This window comes from Misgurnus anguillicaudatus, chromosome 17, assembly GCF_027580225.2.
Source record: "Misgurnus anguillicaudatus chromosome 17, ASM2758022v2, whole genome shotgun sequence".
In the NCBI taxonomy this organism is placed as follows: Eukaryota; Metazoa; Chordata; class Actinopteri; order Cypriniformes; family Cobitidae; genus Misgurnus; species Misgurnus anguillicaudatus.
The window spans coordinates 27,497,238-27,525,049 of NC_073353.2; the positions used below are offsets into that span (position 1 = coordinate 27,497,238).

At 36.4% G+C, this 27,812-nt stretch overlaps 1 protein-coding gene across 1 annotated transcript in view; it reads right to left on the reverse strand.

Annotated features, from left to right (window-relative positions):
- Window positions 1–809: 809 nt before the first annotated feature.
- mao (monoamine oxidase) overlaps window positions 810–27,812 on the reverse strand; it is a 49,018-nt gene continuing 22,015 nt past the window's right edge. Inside the window, exons 4-15 of the mRNA XM_055215610.2 lie at window positions 16,738–16,842; window positions 16,410–16,501; window positions 16,179–16,320; window positions 10,103–10,252; window positions 7,644–7,803; window positions 7,459–7,555; window positions 7,313–7,366; window positions 7,144–7,201; window positions 6,835–6,932; window positions 6,643–6,754; window positions 4,761–4,823; window positions 810–4,664 (exon numbers count right to left, since the gene is read on the reverse strand). Coding sequence (XP_055071585.1) covers window positions 4,509–4,664; window positions 4,761–4,823; window positions 6,643–6,754; window positions 6,835–6,932; window positions 7,144–7,201; window positions 7,313–7,366; window positions 7,459–7,555; window positions 7,644–7,803; window positions 10,103–10,252; window positions 16,179–16,320; window positions 16,410–16,501; window positions 16,738–16,842 — 1,287 coding nt within the window. The 3' untranslated portion in view covers window positions 810–4,508. The remainder of the gene's footprint in view (window positions 4,665–4,760; window positions 4,824–6,642; window positions 6,755–6,834; window positions 6,933–7,143; window positions 7,202–7,312; window positions 7,367–7,458; window positions 7,556–7,643; window positions 7,804–10,102; window positions 10,253–16,178; window positions 16,321–16,409; window positions 16,502–16,737; window positions 16,843–27,812) is intronic.

Sequence of the window (27,812 nt, forward strand, 5' to 3'; positions counted from 1 at the left end):
ACGTAGTTACAGAGTAAGTACGGCATCTGCAGGCTGTAAATTAAAGTGGCACTTGTTACCCCCTTGTTTCACGTAGTTACAGAATAAATATAACATCTGCGGGCTGTAAATTAAAGTGGCACTTGTTACCCCTTTGTTCCCATAATATTATAAATTGTTCCCTTAAAATGACACGTATGTACTTTATAAGTACACTATAATTACAGAAATGTATGCTGTAAATTCGCTGTACTTACGCAGTACTTTACTGTATATATTATTTGTATTTTTCCTGGTTGTTACCCCTTTATTCCCCAAATATTATAAATTGTTCCCTTATAATTACACGTACGTACCTATAATTACAGAAACATACGCTGTAAATTCGCTGTACTTACGCAGTACTTTCCAGGCCGTAATCTAAAGCGGTACCCGATCTCCTTTTACTTCCGGTCACGGGGTATGCCAGGTGGGCAGGGCCCGGTGACGATCGCATTAACTCAGATATACATCACGATGAAGATAATAAGGCAATCGCTACTTCGGTTTTATTGTGATTTTAAGTTATCGGCCTATCTAACTACAGTGCTCCAAAAGACTAACAAAAATGGCATTTAATTAATAAAAGCTATTATAAAACTAAAGGCCTAAGAACAGAGACTAATCAAACTAAGCTGCAAATGATGGCCTGCTGGGACTGAAATGACTGCACTGGAGGACCCCAGGCATTCGCCTCCCCTATAAGAAAACTTCATGCTGATCAACAGTCGACTTTAGAGGGCAACAGATAAAATCAGACACAGATAACAAAGAAGAGCATAAGCAGATCCTAATGGCAAATCACACAGTTTTATTATCAGCTTAATCACTGAATTTGTACAAAGAGATCAAATAATGCAATTACAGGACCATTGGACATACACACAAAATCATACGATGGGGCTTGATTAAAGAAGAACCACAGCAGAATAGAAAAGATCTGGATAGGGTCTGGTGCACATGGAGAGGGTAAAATGAAGCATTAGAAGCGCACGAAGAGAGGCACAAATCACCAGCATACAAGGCGAAGGAGTTACGGCAACTACGACACGTCAGGACAACAAAGTCACACCAGCGTTACTAAATTCACAGTTGACTCCAACAGGGTGTGTGAAAGAACATTGTACTATGATGTAGGTAATAGTAGTATAGTAAACAGTCAGGAGTGTAATGGCCTCTGATTTTGACACCCCTGGTTTCTCAATGGCTACTTCATGAATGAGTGATGTCATTAGCGCTTAAAATGGGAGAGATGTTTAATATTGGCTACTTTGTAAAAGTAGCTTGTTTTAATTTATAAACCATCTAAAGCAGCCAGTGAATGACACAGGGACATTGCGCAGGACTTGAGAAGGTCACCAGCACAGAGGCACTTGAGAAAAGAGGAATACCACCAGATTAAGGCACCACAGACAACAATTACAATGCAATCTTTGGAACAACATCTACTGTACGCACTTCTGATTTACACACAATACATTACAGATCTCTCTTGTGTCCTTTTACGATGCTCCACCTTTACATTTAATCACATTTTGAAATACCATAATAGAATTTCGGTAACACTTTACCATAAGGTTGTATTTGCAAAATCCACTTTTACAAGGTGTTTGGACATAAATGTGTGTTGGCAGTGTGTGAACAACAATCTTACAACGAAAAAAATGCATACTTTCCTTTCTTAATCCTCACTAAACCAGATTAGTCTCATTAAACATGCTGTTTTGATTCTCTTGTTAATGTGACATCACACAAACAAAGACCCGCCCACGCCACTGACTGGATAATTTTACCCAAAATCTTTTCTAAATGTGTCTGTTAGCACATTGTAGCGCTAATATACTATTGTATCAGACTGTATTCACAGAATTCAGATCTAGCTTTAACCAAAAACGCTCACTGTCTGTCGGTAAGGGATTGAGGGCAGTAGCTCATTTGCATTTAAAGGTACACACATGAAAATTGCACTTTTTTGCTCCCACCCAAATATGGGGCGTTTTGGACATGCTATAATAAATAATTTGACTTATAATACATAGTAATATAAAATCTGCGGTCTGTAAATTAAAGCGGCACTTGTTACTCCCTTGTTTCACGTACTTAAAGAGTAAATACAACATCTGCGGGCTGTAAATTAAAGTGGAACTTGTTACCCCTTTGTTCCCATAATATTATAAATTGTTCCCTTATAATTACACGTACGTACTTCATAAGTATACTATAATTACAGAAACATACGCTGTAAATTTGCTGTACTTACGCAGTACGTCCGGGCTGTAATCTAAAGCATTACCAAAATGGGCATATATGGGCCCTTTATAATTATGCATTAGCTAACATGAACTAACAATGAGCAATACTTCTAGCATTTATTAATATTAGTTTGTGTCAATATCGGCATTTACATATACATTTTTAAAATCAAAAGTTGTGATCGCTAACATTAGTTAAAGACAGGGTGCATGATTTTTTAATAAGGCCGAGTACCAAAACCATAGACTGTAAAAAAAGATGGATGACGCCCGTTTGCTCTCTTCCATTGGTGAAAAGTTAAACCACTAGTGTCCCGACACAGCACTGACATCTTGTGTCTTGAGTCTGCGCAGTAGCGATTTCGGGACCAGTCCTGCGCAGTAGTGAGCAGGAAGTAAAGCTGGCGAAATCAAGGCTCCGCCTTCGCAGAATGCGCATATCACAGATGTCAATCATGACGTGACCACCGTTTTTATAGAAACAAACTTATTTTAAAAACAAACACTTGAATTTACATCAGCGTGATAAAAATTACAGTAAATGACAGAAACCAGCTACAGAAAAAAGATAATTGAAGTGTAATTAAATTGTTTAGTTGGTCTCAAGTCTCATTGAATAACATGGGGGAGGCGGGGTTATGACCTATACTTGGACCAGTAACTGGGGGGCGATCGAGACGTTTTGGCTTCACTTTTCAGGGCTTGTGTGGCATGCTTGACCAAAACACACTTGTAGCCAATCAGCAGTAAGGGGCGTGTCTACTAACCGACATCGTTGCCTGAGTTGCGTATGTGTGGGGGGTCTTTCAAAAGAAGGTCCAGATTCTATTGGGGTAGGGGCGTGTTTGTTTAGGTGATTTCAAATGCCAACACTGGCTTTCAGAGATCATGCACCCCGCCTTTAATGCACAACTTGCATAACTGTGTTGGCATTAATGAATATTAACAAAGCTTAATACATGTTTATGAAGTTAGTTCATGTTAGCTAATGCATTTACTAATGTTAACAAATACAACCTTCTTGTTAAGTGTTACATAAATTTCTCGGGAAATCACAGAAAGTATTTTATGTAAAAGCCAAGTACTGCATGATCCCATATTTGTTTTAGTCTAGACTTTAGTCTATTTAAGTCTTTAACAAATACATTTTTTCTTTTTTGTTCTTTTGCCAGGTTCATAAAATAACTATCATGATATACATTTTCTAAGATTTTTATATAATGTTAAAATTGTTCTGAAAAATAATATTGCACAAAAAAGTGCTAAGCAAGGGAGGTGTCTATCTATCATTTAGATATAAATTGGTATGTGGAAACTACTGTATGTAAAGACTTATATTTATATATTAATTAACCTTTTCAAATAAAATTTTTTCCCATTTCGATAAACTAAAAATTTTACTTGATTTTAGTAGTAATGATATCACACTGGTCTTACAGTATCTAAAGAAATAACATTAGGCTCTGGGTTGTTCAATAACAGATGTTGACAATGAATTTTGTTACAGTACTCACCTTACATATTTGTGTGACATGAAAGAACAGCTTCATATTTCAAGTATACACTGTGGTCTGTGTTACAGGAACAAATCAAATACAACATCTGATCTGTAAATTTACATTCAAATGCTTCCAAATGTTTTTTTTGCACAGCAGCTTTAAGAAATGACATACAACATGTCTATGACTGATAGACTTCATTATACTGGCAGACACGGTTATGTTTAACACCATTGTGACATGTTAGGAAACAGCCGTAAATGAGATATAGTTTCTTGAATAAAATTGTGAATTGTGCTAAAATATCGTAAGGTATAATGCAATATAATGCACTATTAAATGCTAATCTACAGTAATACTGCAAATAACTGTAATCTTGTTTTGATATTTTAAAAGGTTAGATTTTTTTCTTCACTTCCTGAGAACAGCACCTGAAATTAGCAGAGGTAACCAATAAGATGGGTGAAGCACACAAACAGACACACACAAAATGAACAGCTGAGGGATGTTGCTGTCATTCTTTATTTCTTTTAATGTGGGCATCTTGTATACTCTGGACACGGCCGATCCCAATAGCTACTCATTATTTTGTTAATTTTGTAATTTTTATATCTCATCTGTATAATTCGACCACATACCCAGAGAGTGTCATGGGAATCGCGGGATTAGGTGATTGGCTGAATCTCGCAATCACAAAGACCAAGTGACATAGAATAGGCTTGTGAAAGTTGGTGGGAAATTATACTTGTGGGAGGAGCCCCTTCTTATAGGCTACCACTCCCGCTGCTGTGGCAAGGCCCAGGAATGAGGACACGCCCATAAACTTTAGGAGTCCTCCAACCGATGGCAAGTTTCTTTCCCAGAAGGTGGTAACAAACGGCTGGGCGGGGACATCCTAAAGATGGGTTAAAAAACATAACAGGGGTTCCAAACATCAGCTTTTTCATGTCACTTGCATACTTGTGTTTAGAAAATCAAGTCAAAGTCGTACCAGTGACTCAGGGTCTGACTGCCAGATCTGACTTGCGTGGAGTTTTCCCATCGCACACAAAATCTGAAAGAAGGAACCATATGGTATTTTAATCTAGTTAGTGATGGTTATACTCAAAATCATACATTAATGAATAGGTTTTTAATGAATGAATTTGTATTTCCAGAAAGAAATATCAATGTCTGCATATAACTAGTAAAACTGTTATAATTTCTGTAAGTTTACATTTTAAGGTGAACCATTTCTTTAAATTTCCACAAAACATTAAAGCGTAACTAACCCCCTGGTCAGAGCCTGACTCCACCCACTGGCAATATTTGAAAAATGCAAGAAAAGTGGGCAGATCCCAACGGAGATAGAGGGGACGAACTAAGCTCGTACCAAGTGTGTGGTGAGATCGCAACAAGGGCGTGGTGAGCTTGAACCTGCTTACGTCATGAGTCATTTTTTGGACCCAATATCCAATAGGAAAATTCAACTGCAGTAGCCACCGTTCAACCTGAAGAGGGCAGCACTCCGACGTTTTTACACCATATATTGCAGTATTGAAACACTTTATATCCAAATGTCAAAAAACTTACTAAAATAAATGAACAGCACTAATAAAGCATCATTTTTACAGATCATTAACTAAAAAAAGTTGGTTTAGGGTTTAGTTACTCTTTAAGTTAAAGGAACAGTATGTAGGATTGTGGCCAAAACTGGTATTGCAATAACAAAACTAGTGGCTAAAACTGGTACTGCAATCACACAACTGGTGGCCAATACACAAAATGACAACATAAACATCAGTTGAGGGCTGCAACTGCACTCTTTAAATGACAATATCCTGGCCAGACAACTGTTGTCAGTGATATAAGTATTTGAAATGAAAATGATTTCTCAATGTCTAGTGACATATCAGGGACATTTTATGATTAATTGATATAAATTTCTTACATACTGTTCCTTTAACAAAGAATAAAGCACGACTATAAATGAAATGATCAGGAAAAACGTTTAAAGGGGACATATCATAAAAATCAGACTTTTTCCATGTTTAAGTGCTATAATTGGGTTCCCAGTGCTACTATTAATATAGAAAATGTGAAAAAAATCAACCAAGTAACCAGTGGCGGCCCTGGCCTGCTCTTCCGAGGGGCGCAAATTCAAAATGTGTGTTCGGAGTGTCATGTTGCTTGTGTTTTCAAAATATGTGTTTGTTGCATCATGCGAACCATGTGCATCAAGTGTTTTGTCAAAACAAGTGCCTGCTGCACACGTGTCAAAACCGTTTATGATAAAAGAGATGCTCACGTCCACAAAATACACACAAGACACTTCCTTAACAGTAAACTCTGAGTATGCATGAGATTATATGAGTATCTGACAAATGCGAGCATCTCTTTTAAAATAAACCCTTTAGACGCGTCTGCAGAAGGCACTTATTTTGACAAGACACGTGATGCACACAGGTTCACTCGACGCGCCGAACACATATTTTGAAATGACGAAACACACAGATGATGGGCTACATACATGTTGTGACGAACTTCGCATCGAGTTCCCCCAAATAAAGAAGTCACCGGCCACCACTTGAATGAAGATATTTTAAAAAATATTAATAACCAAACAGATCATGGGCACCATTGACTTCCATAATATTATTTTCTTCTACTATGGAAGTCAATGGTGCCACAGATCTGCTTGATTACAAACATTATTTAGAAAATCTTTATTTGTGTTTAGCAGAACAAAGAAATTTATACAAGTTTGTAACCACTCAAGGGTGAGTAAAAGATTACAGAACTTTTTGGATAAACGATTCTTTTAAATGTGTATAGCAAAACTAAAACACTTAAAACACAGACATCTAATGCCCAATCCTGAGATGAGCACATACCTCTCTAGTCGCTCTCTCTCCTGCCTGTACGGCTCCCTCCATGTAACCGCTCCACTCAGTGGCCGTCTCAGTCCCGGCAAAATACAGTCTGCCCACCGGCTCCCGCAGGACCCTGGAACGATGTAAGACACCATCAATCCAATATACTAAGAATAAACAAGGTAATGTTCAAATCATCCAGGAGTGACTAACCTGCCAAACTGTGTCATGATACCCGGTGGGAAGTAGGCAGTGTAGCAGCCACCAGAATACTCCTCCTCACACCAGTTCTTCTCCTCATAGTGCACAGGATGCAGAAGAGACCACCATTAAATAAACAAGCATGTGCTCATTTGCCTAATTTTGTAGAATAAACAGTGAAAATAGGTGACAAGTTTGACAAAAAAATAAAATAAGCACGTCAGTAGTGACGAGTTAAGAGTTTCAAAGCACACCTGCTAGAGTTTGGTATGTAGGAAATGTACTCTAAAAAAATAATGTTTTTTTATTGGTGGGACTCACATGCAGTGCTTCCTCTGAGCCGAGTACACGAGAATAAATTTCACAGATTCTTCTCTTTCTGCAATTTTTGAGAAGATGCAATCATTAAAACCCAAGTAAAACAAAATTTCCATCTCAAAGTACAGTCACCTATTTTACCAATATGAAAAGGAGGACACATCTACTGTACCTCTCCTCCTTTGTAAGACCCGCCAGTTTCCTGGATTTTCGTGCCAAAATGAAACTGAAAACGAGAAAAGATCACCGTTCTCTCAAGCTCAATAATACAGAATCTTTGTATATCTTCTACAATAGAAAACTCAAAGCTTTATTTACCCCATTATAGCAGGCACAGACCCATCAGGCTTAGTGTCATCAAGCGTGAGACCAATAGGTGCATCCTCTTCCTCGATCACCATGCTGCCACAGTATCCTATAAAATTAAAAAACAGCCCAAATCAATGCAGGACGGTGTACCAGATCATTTGATTTATAATAAAAAGTGAAGAAGATGCACAAACCCTTCTTCCTCCAAAAGTTCTCTTTGTAGTAAACCATACATTTAATGACTGAGCCCATGGGCACTCTGTGAATGAGCTGATTTCTCAAAGGTGGCAGCTCGGGGTTAAAATGGATCTTGAGGTTCAGTCCTGGTGGTATGGCAAGTATGACATATTTGGCCTACAGGAACAGAAACGTTATTTATATATATAATCAACAAACATCCTTTAATCAACATACTGTATAATATATTCTGTCCTTATGTAATCATTTTACCATTATTGGCATTGGTTACAGGTTAAGCGTCTCTACAGCAGTCTTCAATAAAAATGGTTACACATACAGTACTGTGCAAAAGTCTTAGGCCACCATGCTACCATTAGATTTGCTGTTTTTGCAATTGTATAGTGATCATATATAATTATTTCTCAGGTTCTTTATTAGAATACAACCAGAAAATACAGGAAATGTGTATGTAGTATTAAAAACTGTGTAAAAGTATAAGCTTGAGCAATAGCAGGCAACGGCAGGATCTCTTAAACCGAAATGAAATTAAATCCTAATTTGTAATTCTAATCGAATGACTTCAGGACTTCAGTCTCCTCAAAAAAGCTCAAGATTTCGATACTGACTGATGCCTGAAGAAGACACTTAGTCCTGAAAATTGTTTTGTTTTATTTTGTGAACATATTTCCTGTATTTTCTGTTTGTATCTTAATAAAAAGAGAGAAACATAAATATGGATGAACACCTTTAAAACTTTGCTTAAACAACAAAGCTGGTGATGGTGGCCTTAAGACCTTTGCACTGTATACATTTTGATAAATCATTTCAATTAGCTGATTTTGCAAGAAATTTTGATAAAATAAATGATTACTGAACCAAGTCCATTTCTGCTGCATGCAAGTCGTCTGTACGTACATTTTATATGTGAATGAACAACTGATGTGTTGAATATTGTATCCCACAATGCAATGCTCTCTCTATTTCTATTTTCATGTGCACTGAAAAAAAATGATTCATTGAATTTAATACATTTTTTTAAGGTAAGTGGTTGCAATCAATTTATTTACGCTACATTTAAACAAAAAAGATTAGTAAAGTAAAATAAAATATAAAACTTTTGTTTAAATGTAGCTTAAATAAACTGATCGCAACCATTTACCTTAAAAAAATTGATTAAATTCAATGAATCATTTTTTTCAGTGTGACAACTGATTATGAAATACAAGATACAAATAGACACTATTTTAAATATATATCAAATCAACATGAAACTAATTTAGGGCCATGTGAAAAATATCTTTATCATAAATATAATTTATAATGTTTTGTTTTTAATATATTGAAAAAAATAGCAGTATATACCTCATAGTATGCAGTATGCTATTTCCTGTAGGGTTAACACTAAGCTTCTTAAAGGAATAGTCCATTTTCTTAAAAGAAAAATCCAGATAATTTACTCACCACCATGTCATCCAAAATGTTGATGTCTTTCTTTGTTCAGTCGAGAAGAAATTATGTTTTTTGAGGAAAACATTGCAGGATTTTTCTAATTTTAATGGACTTTAATAGAGCCCAACACTTAATACTTAACTCAACACTTAACAGTTTTTTTCAACGGAGTTTCAAAGGACTATAAACAATCCCAAACGAGGCATAAGGGTCTTATCTAGCGAAACAATTGTCATTTTTGACAAGAAAAATAAAAAATATGTACTTTTAAACCACAACTTTTCGTCTAGGTCTGGTCCAGCGCGACCTAATGTAAATGCGTAGTGACGTAGGGAGGTCACGTGTTACATATATAAAACGCACATTTCCGGACCATCTTAAACAATAAACTGCCACAAAGACATTAATTAGTATCAGTTGACATACAACAATGTAGGAATGGTCCTCTTTCAAGACACTTGTAAACACTGGGGCAGAGTTTCGCGTTCGTCCTCTGTGACCTCTTGACGTCATGACGTATTGCGTGGGGTTACGCTGCCGCATCACGACCGGATCTACATGACGAGAAGTTGTGGTTTAGGAGTGTATATTTGTTGTTTTTATTGTCAAAAATGACGGTCGTTTTGCTGGATGGGACCCTTGTGCCTCGTTTGGGGTTGTTTGTGGTCCTTTGAAACTCCGTTGAGAAGGACTGTTGAGTGTTGGGTTGGGTATTGGGTGTTGGGCTCTATTAAAGTCCATTAAAATTAGAAAAATCCTGCAATGTTTTCCTCAAGAGACATAGTTTCTTCTCGAGTGAATAGGGAGAGACATCAGCATTTTGGATGACATGGTGGTGAGTAGATTATCTGGATTTTTCTTTTAAGAAAATGGACTAATCCTTTAATAGTACTACGATTACTAAGATTCTAATTTGCGTACTATAAAATTATGTTGTCTATAAAAATAAAATTGTCTGCTAAAAACTCAAACGACTTTCCACTGACACATCTCTGTGTAGTTGGAGCTTTCTGCACATTCTCACCTTGTATATCTCATCATTAACTGTCTTGACCACCACCAGGTCTCCAGTCTGGTCAATGCTATGGACGGCTGTCTCCAGCTTCACACGGTCACCCAGCTCTCTGGCCATCCCCTCACTGATTTGACTGGAGCCTCCGGCAAACTTGCGCTCCTGTTATACAGTAAACAGACTCTCAGCAAAAGTCACACACCATACTCGGTACAAGGTTAGATCTGTTTATTGGTTGTGTTAAAATTTCGTCCAGTATTCTACAGCTTTTGTTAAATTATTATTCTGAACTGCAGCATTTCACATTCAATAAAATAATAGGTCACCCAAATATGAAAATTCTTATACATATTAACCTAGATGTGCGATATATGACTTTACTTAGGTTGAATTGTATGTTTACAATAATACATGACATTTTGATCACTAAATAAGCTGAAAATATTCATAATCTGTTCATACTGTATATTAAACCACTGTTAATTCAGAATACCTTAAAGGGATAGTTCACCCAAAAATGAAAATTCTGTCATCATTTACTCATCTATCTAAACCTGTATGAATTGCTTTTTTCTGATGAACACAAAAGAAGATATTTTGAGAAATGATGGTAAAGACACAGCATATAGTGTCCATTGACTTCCATAGTAGGAATAAAAAATATGATGGAATTCAATAGGTACCGTCAACTTTGTGCTTACCATCATTTATCAAAATATTTTCTTAGTCATATATCACAATACTTCCAAAATATGTTTTTCCTACTATGGAAGTCAATGGACACTATATGCTATGTGTTTACCATAATTTCCTCAAAATATCTTCTTTTGTGTTCATCAGAAAAAAGAAATTCATACAGGTTTAGAACAACATGAGGATGAGTAAATGATGACAGAATTTTCATTATTGGGTGAACTAGCTTTTTGGAGTTTCGTCATGTTGAGGTCCATTTAAGAACATAACATGGTGGTGAAATGATGGTAAACACACAGCATATAGTGTCAATTGACTTCCATAGTAGGAATAATAACTTAATGGAATTCAATAGGTACCGTCAACTGTATGGGTGATTCTCACGAAACCATTGAAACACCACGAAACTAATGATTTTAGCTTTAAAATGTGTAATATAGTAACATTAAAAAGCATCAGAATTAACACAATACTGTGTTCTTCCTTGCACAATGTGTGATTTCAACATAAGAATTTATAATTGTAAATTTTATCTCATTTTCTGCTGAAATTCTCATTACCGCAATGTGTCCGGCTGTGTTTGAACATGCGTTATGTTGTAATTTAATCAAATTAACACAAAAATATTAAGAAAACAAATAAATGGATGTTTTGCTAGACTACTTTAGATGACAGAAAAAATATTTACTGAATATTCATGTATAATAATAATAATGAAGAAAAATTAGGAAAATTATGTGTCCATGCCTGATGTTCTCATCCTCCGCAACACTTTTTGAGAACAGTTTAAGCACACATACAGAATTTTAATAAAGTTTGATTTTGAGTGACCAAGCACATGAACCAGTTACTTCAAGATGGCTACCAGGTAAGATCATTTTTTTTACAGTTAATTTGAAATATTGTCTTGTCAGAATGCTTACACGACATTTTGATTATCATTACCGCAACAGATGCTTATTAAATGTTAATTTAATTAATAGAAGCATAATACGTTGATTTTAAATGCATGTGCAGAATCTCCAAATTATGTTCTTTCAGGTTTGTCATGTCATTTTGAAAATATGTCAGTGTTGATGTTTTCTGACTGTTGCAGAAATGAGATTTTTTAGGACAAATTTTTTAAATTATGTTACAAAAAGTGTTACATGATAAGCAAAGGTTTTTAAATTAATGTTCCCATTTACTCCAGACTTTGTTTTTCAATGTCTGGTGGGAAAAAAAGTAAATTTAAGCAATTTTTACATTTTCATGCTTGACATTTTTAAAACCAAGTTTTCGTGAGAATCACCCGTGTACTTACCATCATTTATCAAAATATTTTCTTAGTCATTTATCACAATACATTCACAATATTTTTCTACTATGGAAGTCAGTGGACACGATATGCTATGTGTTAACCATAATTTCTCAAAATTTCTTCTTTTGTGTTCATCAAAAGAAATTCATACAGGTTTAGAACAACATGAGGATGAGTAAATGATGACAGAATTTTCATTTTTGGGTGAAATATCCCTTTAATGATGGATGAATGTGCTTTTTGGAGTTTCATCATGTCGAGGTCCATTTAAGAAGATAACATGGTGGTGTTTTATTATAAATGATTTGTTTGTGTTCAAAGTAAGATAGGAAGTCATACATCTAGATGGCAGAAAATACATTTTCATATTTGTGTGAACTATTTTTTACACGCACGTTACCAAAGACTGCAATACATTTATTCACCAGAAGGTGTCACTGTAAGTCAGTGAAATATAGAAGCATGATACAGCTGAAGGAAAATATTTTCCAAAGAGCAACATTACAACAAATTTAGGATTATATGACAGAAAAAGTGTGACTATCAATCATATTCAATGCAGCACTAACTAAATACTCCCATTTGTTTATCACTGTACTGCAAAACCGCCATAATCACGTAATAATAATACTACATCACATATTAATACCACACATAAATACTACCAAATAAAATACACTTGATAGGAGGCTTATGTTATAAATGTGGCTCAGATATAAAGTAGTGGCCCCCATTTAATTAATGGCACTTTTATTTAAATTGAAATGCACTTGAGTTGTCTTTGCTTTTTTGTGATTTAATTTGTTCTGCTATTTTGGCCAGGTCTCTCTTGAAAAAGATATTCTATATCTCAATGAGACGAACCTGGTTAAATGAAGGTTAAATAAAAAAAAATATTTCAGTATATTACACAATCAGTTTGGGGTCAGTAAGAATGAACAGGGACTGAAGTTAAGACTTAAGAAATAAATACATATTTTTATAACATGTTGTATCATGTCTTTAAGCAGAATTTTAGGGTCAAACATATAAAAAAAGACAAAAGAAACAACCAATCTTTGATATCAGACCTAAAATTATAAGCCTAAGCATTAATGATATTTGACAGATAAAATGGATGGGATTTACACTGAATAATTTTAATGTCTGTTCATGCAAAGCTATTGAATGACTTCAGTAGACTTATTGAATACAGCAGTCAGTCTGGTGAGGTCATAAGAGTTACATTAAATACTTAAACAGTGCTTATTAAGAGTTTAACAGGGCCCAATGAAAGTGCTTTTACTGTACAGAGAAGAGTGTGAATGAAATCACTTGCCATAATAACATTACAATACATTTGTGCATTCGACAGATGCTTTTATCCAAAGCAACTCAAGGCTGGTACAGACGGTACGACTTTAAAATCGTCGGCCGATTTTCCAACCCTGAGAGACCCCACACACGGCGATAAAACATCGCGGGTCTAACAGTTTTGGTCGTACAGTTAGTGGTGCGCTGCCACATGGCAAAATCAACACATCACACACGAACCGATTTGACTCCCGAGCAGTCCCAGGTCAGACGGGAAATCTCGCAAAATCTCTCGCGATCAAACGTGATTTCAGAGTAAACAATCATGGCGGACGAAGAGGATGCAGTGGCGATAGTTTGCAGTTTGTTTTTAAACGAAAATTGCGTTTGCGCGCAATTTCTGTTTTACCCTTGGTCTAGTCCATAGTTGGATGCATTGAGATGCAGTAAATATGACCCGTGACTTCCCGGTACTTCCTCGCTGCTTCGTCACCTCGCTTTCTGATTGGCTACATGTCACAGTCCACAGGCTGCGTGCTCGTTTGTCCGCAGGAGACACCACACACGAGAAGAAATCGGGCCAAAAAAATCCAACATGTTGGATATCCCCGATTTGAGATCGGAGCGGTCCCGAGGTCCTTCCGAGTAGACGAGAGCAGTCTAAACACACCACACACGGCAAGAATATCTGATCAGTTTATTTTACGATCATCGGAGCATCCTTAAGATTGTCGGAAGGGGTGAATCGGGGCTAAAATCGGCCTAATTATCCTGCCGTGTGAACCAGCCTTTACAGTGCATTCAATCCCTACACTTATTTATCAGTGTGTTCCCTGCGGTTCAAACCCATGATGACCTTTGTGCTGCTAACCTAATTCACTAATAGTTAGGCTACAGGAACACCATGTACAGTAAATAAAACTATTGCTTTTACCCAATGCCTGTCTTAATAAAATTCATCTTACTTTCGCAAGGCTTTTCCTTATAAAGGCGCATTAGAAGAGCTGTGGTTAACTAAATTAGGGCTAAAGTCCTGATGGTGACAATGACTAGTGCAGTTGGCAGGACCATTTGAATCGACCTACAGCTTGATTTCTATCACTCAAGCAAACAGCGGCTTTCCTCTGCTTCCTATATTCTCTGTGACGTGATGGTGTGTGAAGGCTAAAGCCCACATCTCTCACTCGCTCGTTCTCTCACGCACTCTTTCTCTCTCACAGATGTTGATTATACTGTAAACACAAATGCCGGTGCGGTGTAAAAGCCAAGGAGACACACGCGCTATTGTGCAAACGCACATGTCGTCATGCTGGGGAGTCGGCCCTATGTCAGCAGGCGGCTTTCGGCGTTTACTCCCTGTATAATTAACTTGCAAATGATAACCAAATGAGATAACACGCCTGACACTGCATATCGCAATATTACACAACAGCAGTACAGTTACTACGAACAATCTGCAAAGAGGACTGTTGTACACAGGTAGATAGATAGATAGATAGATAGATACAGTGAAGAAAATAAGAATTTGAACACCCTGCTATTTTGCCAGTTCTCCCACTTAGAAATCATGGAGGGGTCTGAAATTGTCATCGTGGGTGCATGTCCACTGTGAGAGACATAATCTAAAGAGAGTCCAGAAATTGCAATATATGATTTTTATTTATTTAACTATTTATTTGTAGGATACAGCTGCAAAGAAGTATTTGAACACCTGTCTATAAGCTAGAATTCTGACCCTCAAAGACATGTTAGCCTTTAAAATGTACAAATTCACTCCATTTTGATGCACCTGTTTGAGGTTGTTAGCTGCATAAAGACACCTGTCCACCCCACACAATCAGTAAGAATCCAACTACTAACATGGCCAAGACCAAAGAGCTGTCCAAAGACACTAGAGACAAAATTGTACACCTCCACAAGGCTGGAAAGGGCTACGGGGAAATTGCCAAGCAGCTTGGTGAAAAAAGGTCCACTGTTGGAGCAATCATTAGAAAATGGAAGAAGCTAAACATGACTGTCAATCTCCCTCGGACTGGGGCTCCATGCAAGATCTCACCTCGTGGGGTCTCAATGATCCTAAGAAAGGTGAGAAATCAGCCCAGAACTACACGGGAGGAACTGGTCAATGACCTGAAAAGAGCTGGGACCACCATTTCCAAGGTTACTGTTGGTAATACACTAAGACGTCATGGTTTGAAATCATGCATGGCACGGAAGGTTTCCCTGCTTAAACCAGCACATGGCCAGGCCCGTCTTAAGTTTGCCAATGACTATTTGGATGATCCAAAGGAGTCATTGGAGAAAGTCATGTGGTCAGATGAGACCAAAATAGAACCTTTTGATCTTAATTCCACTAAACGTGTTTGGAGGAAGAAGAATGATGAGTACCATCCCTACTGTGAAGCATGGGGGTGGTAGCATCATGCTTTGGGGGTGTTTTTCTGCACATGGGACATGGCAACTACAGGAAACGTTTGACCTCTGTAATTGCAAACAAAGGCTACTGTACCAAATATTAACATTGACTTCCTCAGGTGTTCAAATTCTTATTTGCAGCTGTATCATACAAATAAATAGTTTAAAAAACATACATTGTGATTTCTGTTTTTTTTTAGATTATGTCTCTCACAGTGGATATTATAAGTGGGAGAACTTGCAAAATAGCAGGGTGTTCAAATACTTATTTTCCTCACTGTATGTATGTATATTTTCAAAAACTTCCCAGGGCCTTGAATTTTTTTCCCCCCAGATAGGCATACACAAACTCTTAAGAATTTCAGGGACCCGTGAAAACGTCCTTACCTGCCCTCCGTTTGTGGTGGAGAAGATTCTCATAGTGCCACCGCACTGCTTGACGTACCACAGGAACCACAAAGCAGACACCTCATGGGGTTCAGATGTCACGTTCACATTGACAAACAGAGTAGCAAAGCGGCGAGCAGCCCTGTCAGCAATGAGGCAAAAAAGGACACATGATAAACGGCAAATACAGCATGAGCAATATTTCACTTTAACTACGTTGTGTCTCCATACTTGGTCCAGCAAATCTTATCAAAGAGTTGATGCATGGTCATCTTGTCCCACTCTTCAGCATGGGGAGCCTTCCATGGAGCCTCCTTTGGAATCTAAGTGATAGCACATATAGCCATAATCAGCCTGAAGCAAATAGACGGTTTGTTGTTCTTATCTGGTTTATGCTGGTCTTCCAGCTCAAAATGTGGCACACAGACCAGACTGGGAGACCAGCTATAAACAAATCAAGCAAGGTCAGGTGTTCATTCAAATCTAAAAAATAAAAACAGGCATGATGTGTATACAGGATGTCAGATTGTGTTTCACGGTTCAGTTGAATTTCTTGTACCTCCATTCCCATCTTGTCCATTGTCCTCCAGAGGTTGTTGTAGTCAAGGTACGCCAGAGGGTTCCAGACTGGAGGGAAAGGCCCTTTGAATGGATACGACTTGCCCTTGAAAAGTGAAACAGTATTTTTCAACTAGTTTACAACCAAATAATGAAAAGTGAAATTCTTAGTTTTGTCATTGTTGACGTAATGTCTTTATCATAGCCATCATGACCTCATTATCATTATACATGTAACCATTCTGGAATGGAAAACGCTCCTCTCTGCCTAAAATATACGTAACTGAATTTCGCTTGGCTTTGCCTCAATCTGTTAATGAAGGTTGAATTTTACAGCTGCACTAATGTGATTCTAACCGAGATTTTAATATTTTCTCATAAAAATGTGAAAATCTTCAGACGAAATGAAAATCACTGCTCATTTTGATGGATATAATGTGATAAAATCTCTAAAAATGTACATTACATTTAATCAGAAAATCCATAATCACAGATAATGACAATATTAGTCTTATTAGTGGCAAACACGCAGCTATATGACACAAGCTCTAGTGGAAATGCTTAGTCAGTATGATAAAACTCTCTGTAAATATATGCAGACATGACTTCATATCTGGATTGCTCTGTTGCTGTGGGACTCTTAAATGAGCACAGCTAGGCTGATTGATTAATGTTTGACTACAGATAAAAAATGAAGCTTTATATGTCAACATGATGCCATTAATGATTGCAAAACCCCTCGTGAAATAAAGTCCTTGATAAAGTAAAGTCCAGAGGGAGAGTTTGAGTATAATAAAGGTAACTGTGGCACTCAATGAAGCAACCTTGATGACTCAATAAACACCTGTCACATACTGCACGACTCTTGCAGACCTTTGGGTCTAATGCGCGTTTTAGACAAAAATCTTATAAATGGAAATGTATGTTTATAATGAACTGTGTATTAAATACAGATTTTATGTAGAAAACAGTAAATCACTTAAAATGACTTTAGCTGGGTTATCACAGGCAGGATCATATATGTGCATCATATCTTTCCATATATTAAAAAACTAGCCAATTTCATATAGAAAATGAAAGTACAGCAAGACATATTTCTGTGAACAACTTAAACTTTAAAATACATTACACTGGATTAGGAGTGTCATCCATATTTGAAGAGTTTCATTGCAAAACGAGATAATTCCGTTTTTTTAATTTTTCAGAAATCTTTTTTTGGTTGTGCATTCCAATTAATATCAATTCAACTGCAGTTAGTTTGTTTTGATTTAAACCTTCATAACTTAAAAAATACAGCTAAGTAGCACCATAAAACTAAATAATAACATGATAACATAATAATAAACATGTTTTGACAAAAATTTTAAAAACGAAGTTATCTCGTTTTGCAACGAAACTCTTCATTTATTTTTCAATCTATTTAATTAAGAAGATACAATACAGGAAATATGTACGAAAAATAAAAAAGTACATTTTCAGGACTAAATGTCTTCTTTAGGCATCGTCTGTGTTTAGTCTGTCCTCTCTTAGCACTAAACACATCTTGAGCTTTTTTTGGCAGAATGAAGTTAAAAGACTAATTTCTTTAAAATTACAGGGTTCCAACACCTTAGTTAACTTCAAATTCAAGGGCCTTTCAAGGACTTTCCAGGTCCAATACCCTTAAATTCAAGGACTAAATGTGGGGACACAATTCAAGTGAGAGCAAGGTTACATTGTGTTACATTTTAAGATAAATTGTTACAGTTCTCTTTCAAGGGAACTTGTGCTGCATCACTGCGGTGACACTTTGGGGACGCCTCCAGGGGTAAGTGCGTCTGAATGTGTATATCAAATCCAACCAATGGTGAGGCTTAACGACAAAGACAGGGTGACGGGGAGCCAGGAAGTATATCGCTATCTGAAATATTGCCAAAGATGGCGTTACAGGTACACAGGAAGTATGACAAGAGAGACGCAGCGTCTCGTTCCCTTCTCAGTGAACAACAGTTACATACATAACCCAAGATGTTTTCATGTGTCAAACACTATGCAAAAAAGCATTTTGGTATGAATCAACATTCGCATACAGAAGGTATAAGCATTTAAGGTGAACAGTTTAACACATGTGTTTAAAATGTCTAGAATTTTGTGATATTATCCTACACTACACAGGGAATGATATGGATTTTTTCCCCAGAAAACTTCTTGCATAAAACAGATTAAAGCACTTTCAATGACCTGTATCTATGTATGTATATTTTCAAAAACTTCCCAGGGCCTTGAATTCCCCCACAGATTCACAAACTTTCAAGGATTTCAAGGTGTGAGTACTACATACACATTTCCTCTATTTTCTGGATGTATTCTATTGAAGAGACCGAGAAACAATTATATATGATCACTATAACATTGCAAAAACAACTAATTTAATTCTAGCATGATGGCCTAAGACTTTTGCACAGTACTGTTTATGGACACGTACATTAGGATTTAAAAAGTGCTCTTCATTTCATGTTTTCAGATATTCTTTATGCTGGTTATACTTTCTTACATGTCTGTAAGAAATAGTGGAAGTGTGTGTGTTTGTGGTTTATATATATAGACAAAGCAATTTATCATGTGTCATAACTAATGGACTTTCAGCATATCATTTTATGAAACCCTGTATTTTTACTGCTCACAGAAAACGTCTAAGTGGAACAAATTGTTTTCCAACAGGACCAGATGCACTTTGTTGGACAGATAAATGGATGAAAACACTTATTCAATTGGCACAGCACCATAAACTGCTGGTCAGCACTCTCAATGTAAAAGATATTGTTTTATAATGCTTCTGTAGCAAAAGGTTGAACACGGTGTTAAATCCCTATAACATTTTTCTCAAATTTATAATTGGTGTGACTTTTCTAAGAAATGAGTAAAGACAGGATTTAACTCTTTCCTCGCCATTGACGAGTCGTCAATTAAGAGAAAACGCTTCCCTGCCAATGACGAGTATTTCCGGCTTTCTGCAATACCGCTATTATCCACCAGGTGGTGCTTTCCGCTACTTATAAAACACAGAAGTATCACCCTAGGGCAAAAAGCTGTATGTCTGTGTAAGTTTTGAGGATCGCTCTGAATCTGATCTCTATCAAAAGTCCTTCATAAAAATTTAATAATCTCAGATTTTTGCTAAAAATTTTGTGTTTTTGAAGAAACCTACCCATATTTGAAAGGTGATGAAAAGAGAACTAATTAAGGTAGGATGAAAGAAGAGGGTCTGTTCTTTCATTTGATATATTGTATGTTTATATTTAAGAAGAACATTTTCTGGAAGAAATTAAACTTTTGTGAAAATCATGAAAAATGCTGCCGCTGGCTGGCAACTTTTTTAAAAAACGCTGGCGGGGAAAGAGTTGAAATAGTCCTTTAGAATTGTTGCATGTCAGACTGTACGAGCATTATTCCAGCTATCACACTGTGGGGTCTCAGTATGTCAGACTGCATATGACGGTAAAGACATATGCAGGAGTTTTTATGTCATATGTAGGGCCGGGACTCGATTAAAAGTATTTTAGTATACCATGAATAATGACTGAATACATAAGCTTAAGCAACAAAATATTGTTTATTTTTGTTCAACCAAGTCGTTGTACTCGGAGTCGGGCTAATGTCCACACTAGCTGCTATATGTTTTGCATTGAGATCATACTTGAGGCTCGATGTGCTGCGGATATGTGAATTCCTTGTTGCATAGCTTACACACAACCATGCTCTTATCGACGCTTCCATCCGTTATTTTTTCTAAATAAAAAAAATTCCCATCCACGGGGCCAACCAAAGCCATCTCATCAGCTTCTTCATTCATGTTCACTGTGGTTTGTTGTTGTCTGAAGTCATGAACGCTAGTTGGTGCTCCAGTATAATCGGTCCGCCGAAATCGCAGAATTCAATGAGAAATGTTCGGCTGTGCAAAAATAAGTGCGATTAAAATGCGCTAAAAATGTTTAACGTGTTATTTTTTGTGTAATAAATTAATCTTAATTAACACGTTAAAGTCCCGGCCCTAGTCATATGTTGTTATAGGAGAAGCCACACTGCACGCTCATGTCTCAAAAGTTTTGACAAAAATTTGAAAATTTTAATCGCAACGATCATGTGTAAACATGTCAAACCAGCAATCAAAGACTGCAAATTTTAGCCTAATATTCCAATGCTATCTCATTGCAATTCGTATGTATTTTACGAGTTGGCTTTTTCATATTAATTCCTACCACCACATTTGTACATTTTTGTACGATTTGCTTTCACCCCAGTGATGTTGGGGTTAGGGGGTGCGGTTTCGTTATTGTTTATTTTATGATAATCGTATGTTTTTGTATTATTTCCTTCGTACGAATAAATACGAATTAGCCAACTCGTAAAATACATACGAATTCACGTAAGATCAGGCTGAAGATTGCAGAAACCTTTTAGGATTTAAAAAATTTGTCTAAACCAGTGTTTCCCAAATAGAGGGCCGAGGTCCACGAGGGGCCTCAGCAGATTTTCAAGGGGGCCTCAAGATGTAGCATTAAAATAAGCTAATACAAGCAAAAATCAAGATGTTTCTTTTTTTTGGCCATTTTAGCTGCAAACATACAGTTCATCTGTCTAGACTTTTCAAGTTTGATTTAATTTTATGTTGTAAAAATGTAGTTAGTGGGGGGCCTTTAAATACTGTATTGGTGTGGGCAACTAGGGGGCCTTGAAGTGAAAAAGGTTGGGGACCACTGGTCTAAACCATTGGCAAAATCGCAGTGTGGACCCAGTTTAACCCTACCGGAAAAAGCTAAATCATTAACTAGAATAGATTCCCATCTTATTTCAAAACTAAAACTGACTACTTATTTCTAAAGCTACAATAATATTAAGAAATATATTAAAACATATGAAGAGTTTGGTTCCAAAACGCAATAAATCCATTTTGACAAATTTCGGTAAAAACGTATTTTCTATACCAAGAAAGTGACAAGATGAAAACCACTATTTTCTGTTACAAACTTTCACATAACATCTTTAGGTTATAAAAACATAAAAAATTCAAATCCATAATTTGATTTTCAAAGATTTATTATAAAAACAAAATGCAATAAATCCATGACAGTTTTTTATTTCAAAATGCTACAAATCTATTAAATCAATGTATAAATGTGCATTCATCTTTAACATTTTATATTTATTTAGTTGACTAGTGGTATACAATGATTAAAAAATAAACATTAATGGCATTAACCAAAACACTTAATTTGTCATATTAAGAACACTGTCATTGCTGCGGTTATACTTGACGTCATCTCTTTACATTTTTCACAGCGATCAGCTGTAAAATGTTTTGGTCCTGCTCGATTTTCGTTGACTTTGAGTAAAATAATGTAAAGTTTTCATAAGATCCCCTGTGGTCAATGTGTTAGCATGAAAAGCTTGATGCTGTCGGGAGAACAAGCACGATGTTGATGGCTTACGTTTCTTTCCCGTCACAGAAAACCATCACAGGTTTAGCAATGCCATTAAAGTATTATTTTGTTTTGTTTGTTGATCACGAGGTACAAAGTAGATGAGGAAAACTAGGACTCCGTGTACTCAGCCCGCCGCCATTGTTTGTTTACATTGCGTGAATGGTGCTGAAATTTCAGGAATGGATTTATTGCGTTCTGTAAAAAAGGAGGAGTGGTGTTTATCGCATTTTGGGAAAAAAGGGAGAAAAGATGACAGAATAACACGGCGTATATTGGATTTTGCGTAAAATTAAGAATTTACTTTTAACTACTGACCTGATATAATACTGATTTTGGCAGTAACTAATTTTTTTCAAAAATGGCATTTATCGTGTTTTGGAACCAAACTCTTCATACACATTAGTCCCAAACCTATCACAAACATAAAATTATAACGTTAATCTCAATAAAGCATGAGGGATAAGGGACCATGACATTTTTATATATCATCTGTGAGACAGCCAGACCAATGCAATAGAGGACATTAGATCGCTAACCATCCAGCAACAGGTCTGTTCCCATGGCGACGGAAGTAAGGTGGAGAGATGGAGTGCATCTCTTATGATATCCTTTCAGACACAGCAGAACGTATGCCACTATCACTAACCTCACAATGCTGCTCATCACGTCTCACGTACAAGCAATAAAATCTTCTGAAACAACCTATTATGTTATGAGTATGCATTTTACAAAAATCGAAATAGAGAAGAGCTGCTGATATGATGTTGCTAAAAGTAACCATCTGTGCTTGAGTCATTTTTTAAATGTATTTTGCTAACCAACTCAGTGATAGAGCATTGCACAAAAGGTCATGGGTTTGAACCTAGTAAACATACTCGTAATAAAATGTATGCTTTGTAATACACCGCAAGTCGCTTTAGATAATGACAAATGCATTAATGTAAATGTCAGCTTCTGCTTATCCAATGATGTATGGTTGGTGGTGGGACTACCTGTTTACAGGAAAATGTATAATTTTTACAATTACGGTGCTGAAATTACATCAAATTTTAAGGAAAAACACCAGCGATCAGATTAAATTAGCCAGGGAATCCCTGTCCAAATGTACAGTAATCATGGCAATAATACGCTAAAGCTGTGTGAGAGGGCAGATGTATATGTGTTACAGACAAAGGCAGAGGAAACTGGGTCTGGCCTTTAGGATTACAGCTATAGAAAAGCTGATTACACCGGCGCCTTGGTTGCACGCTCACCTTAATTATAAAATGGCCTGCTCATTGTAAGGCCTTTTATTGGCTAATACTGGGCACAGGCCAATACATGATTGCTGGGTAACAGGTGATACTGTAAAAGCAGTCATACAACTGCGTGCGGACACAGACGAGAGTGACTACGTGACGGGGAGATAAAGGATTTTATAATACTACACAGAAAGGAAAAGCAGATAATCTTCTGATAAGATCAATGATAAACTCAAAGGTCATTAAAAACACTATATTCTCATCTACTTAGCTTTACGGTGTGCAGTATTATATTGTAAAAAGCAAATACTGTCAATTTATTAAACTGAAACTAAAGTTTAGGTAGAGGTTATAAACAATGTATGTTTTCATTGAAAACCTCAAGTATTTAACATGTCTGAGCAGGTCTGGGCTGTGGTTTTCAAGTGACAATTTAAAGCTGACGTCAGCATTTCAAATGCATTTACAGAACTGTGTTTTCCTGAGAAGTCAAATGATAGCTTATTAACATGTCTAAATGACAGATGACTAACTTATGCGTTGTCCATGGTTTGTAGAAAGATAAAAGTATTGTTTAAACAGTAGGAAAGTTTTGTTGATACAGTGCTGGTGATCTAGATAAAATACATAGTAGGGGTGTAACGATTAACTGTGCAAATGTACGTTTTCTCAATGAATGAATTTTAATGAATTACGGTGAAATCCCGGCACATTCAAAAGCCAAGGGGCGCTCTCATGCAGAAACACCCTTTGTGCCACAGAAGAAGTACACTGTAAAAAATACTTTGCTGCCTTCAAATTTTTTGTTGACTCAACTCGGATTTACAAGTCATTTCAACTTACTATTATTTATCTTGACTAGAGAAGAGTTGTTATAACTACAGGTGAGTTGTTATAACTTATACATTTAAGTTGACTTTTCTCAACTATATTTTATAAGTTGTGACAACTAATTTCTGTAAATCTGAGTTGATTCAACAAAAAACTTTAAGGCAGCAAAGTTTTTTTACAGTGTAGCATTACAAACGCTATTCCAGAAAATGTCTACATTTATATCCCTGTTCTTCAAATTGTTTCAGGTATTTTCATTATAATAAAGAATATTTTGAATGATTTTGTTAAACGAGTGTTGCTTTTTTAAATGCATGTTATAAACGACTCCGACTCATAATGTGCCGTAGTACACGCACAAGCTGTGTATGAAACACAGAATCCTTGTGATTCAGAATCGATTTCAGACAGGCATTTTAATGGGACACACGATTAATCGTTACAGACCTAATACATAGCATATTTTATTTATCTATGCGTAAAATAAGCATTATTTTTATCTATAAATTTGCTTACAAACTGAAACACTTCGTTCTTATACAAGTTTTAATACGTAGTTTCAGATTAAATATACTTATCATGTTTTAATCTGTTTGTCCAACGACTAAGTGTTTTAAATGTGTTTGAAATTGTCATTATTTTGCAGTTCTGTCTTATAGATTTAATATTAAAAAGTTGCTAATATGATCAAAACTTAAAGGGAAAGTTTACAAAAAAATGGAAATTCTGTCATCATTTACTCACCCTCAAGTTCTTATAAACCTGTATAAATTTCTTTGTTCTGCTGAACACAATTAAAACAAGATATGTTAAGCAAAGTTTGTAACGAAAGCTTTTTTAGCACCCTTTTCTTCCTTAGTAGCATTTTTTCTACTTTGAAAGTCAATGGTGCTTCTGTTTCCTGCTTGTTTACAAATATCTTCATTTGTGTTCAGCAAAACTTTTATTCAGGTTTGTTCAGGTTTCAACATAAGGGTGAGTAAATGATAACTGAATTTTTGGGTGAACTATCCCTTTAAAGGCAGGGTTCATGATCTCTGAAAGCCAATGTTGATATTTGTAATCATCTAAACAAACACACCCCTACCCCAATAAAATCTGGACCTTATTTTGATAGATCCGCCCCACACATACGCAACCCAGGCAACGATGTCGTTAGTAGACATGCCCCTTACTGCTGATTGGCTACAAGTGTGTTTTGGTACTTAGCCCGACTTCCTTTTCCAAAGTGTTTTTTAAAAATCATGCACCCCACCTTTAAATAGTTAATTTACAAATCCTAAATAACTACTGTTGAGGATTGGGAACTCAATAAATCTTGATTAAAGGATAATTCCTGTATTTAACACTTTGAGTATCATTTCTGGTTTGTTTTGGATGAACTACAGTGATGGACACTGAAATTTTGACAGTGGGTCGTGTCTTGACTTTTTAACTCATTTAGAAGCGTCTCTTGACTGCTTCAGAATGGAAGTCAATGACCATGCACAAACATGTCATTAAAACAACACTTAACGTTCATTTTCAAAACTGTGCTACTCACCGAGTTGTTTGTGGTGTTCGTTGATGATTAAAAACAAATATATCGGCGCAATGTATGATTTCAATTCGTGTTATTTGCTATAGTGGATCTATTTTTTCAGATACCTCACAACCGCGTATATACTTCCGCTTTATATTTGAGTCTGAAGCGTTAGCACACTCCCGACCACTTGATGGCGACAACCACTTTGCCGTACAAGGGCGCTGAATGGAACTCGGTGTCTAGCGTACAGACAGTCACAATCGAGCTCAACTTCAAACCTAAGGCTGGTCACTGAGCCATCATATATGGGAAAAATTTCTTCTGAAAGAAACTACCAAAAACTACAACCACATGTAAACAGACCCCTTTTCCGTTTCCGGCGGCGGAGTGATATATCAGCGAGCAATGAGTCTTCCAAGAGAAGTTAATAGAATTTTACAAAATGCCAAATAAAACACGACAGAAACTGTATTTCGCTACACAACTTGTTTTCTAATCATCAACGAACACCACAAACCACTCGGTGAGTAGCACAGTTTTGAAAATGAGTGTTGTTTTAATGACATGTTTGTGCATGGTCATTGACTTTCATTCTGAAGCAGCCAAGAGACGCCTCCAAACGAGCCAAAAAGTCAAGACACGACCCATTGTCAAAATTTCAGTGTCCATCAATGTAGTTCATTCAAAACAAACCAGAGATGAGACTCAGGGTGTTAAATACCGGAATTATCCTTTAAGTATTCAATGACTTCATACTACATTGCCAAATTCAGAGCTATTCAAAGGTCCTTCCTACAAAAATGGCACTAATTAATTTAACCGTTTCATTATATTGTGATTATACCGAATATAAGTATTCTGCCGACCATAACAATAGGCTTTAAAATATCCATTGGCTTTTTAATTATAGTGGGGAGACAAATAATGGAAAACCCCTCTGATCCAGAAGAACCAGAAAAAATGCCAACTGTAGCTGTCTGGTTCTGAGGCGATAAGGAAACGCCCCAGTTCCCAAAGACAGAGTCAGACCCAAGTATGTGAGAAAATGCGAGAGACTGACAGAGAGAAAGAGAGAGAGCGAGAAAGAGAGAGTGTCCCTTCAATGCTATAGCGATTGTCCTTTGATGAGGAACGCTGCCATGGAAACCCACAGGGATGCTACGATCAGAAGATAATAGCACCGAGAGAAAAGGGGGCAGCTCCTTCAGAGCAAACAGATCATACAGTAACACACACACAGATGCATAAAAACACAAAGCGTAATTGGTGAACGATACGCCATTTGTTAATGTACACAAACTGTTTTAAACGTTAAACTCAAATATGGTGGCACATTGATAACATCAAATATAATTGGTTCTAGCTGTCATATGCATCGTCAAAAGAGATTTGAAATTATCAACGTACCGGCATATTTGATGCTGGTACGCATCAATACACAACGTATTATTTATTAAATAAGTTCAAACTAATAATTTAAACAATCTAAAAATATGTCTTTGTGACGACAAACGTCTAAGTGAACCCTTAAATCAAGTACTATTATATCTTTTATCTTACAGACATCTGAAAATCTTTAAAAAAAAGCCTTGAAAATGATATCAGATGCATGCGATGGGCACAGCATCATATATCAGCTTCATCTTTTGCTTTTTCTCTTTGCATTAATGCCTTTGGGTGTATTCTTCTGCCAAAACCTATCAGGAAACAGTTGGCTTGACATGGACTCATACAGTTTTTAATTTTTTTTAAAGACAGTACATTTCTTACTTAATCAGGAATCTTCCATGTTTAAAGGGACACTCCACTTTTTTGGAAAATAGGCTCATTTTCCAGCTCCCCTAGAGTTAAACATTTGATCTTTACAGTTTTAGAATTCATTCAGCTGATCTCCGGGTCTGGCGCTACCACTTTTAGCATAGCTTAGCATAATCCATTGAATCTGATTAGACCATTAGCATCGTGCTAAAAATAACTTTTCGATATTTTCCTATTTAAAACTTGACTCTTCTGTAGT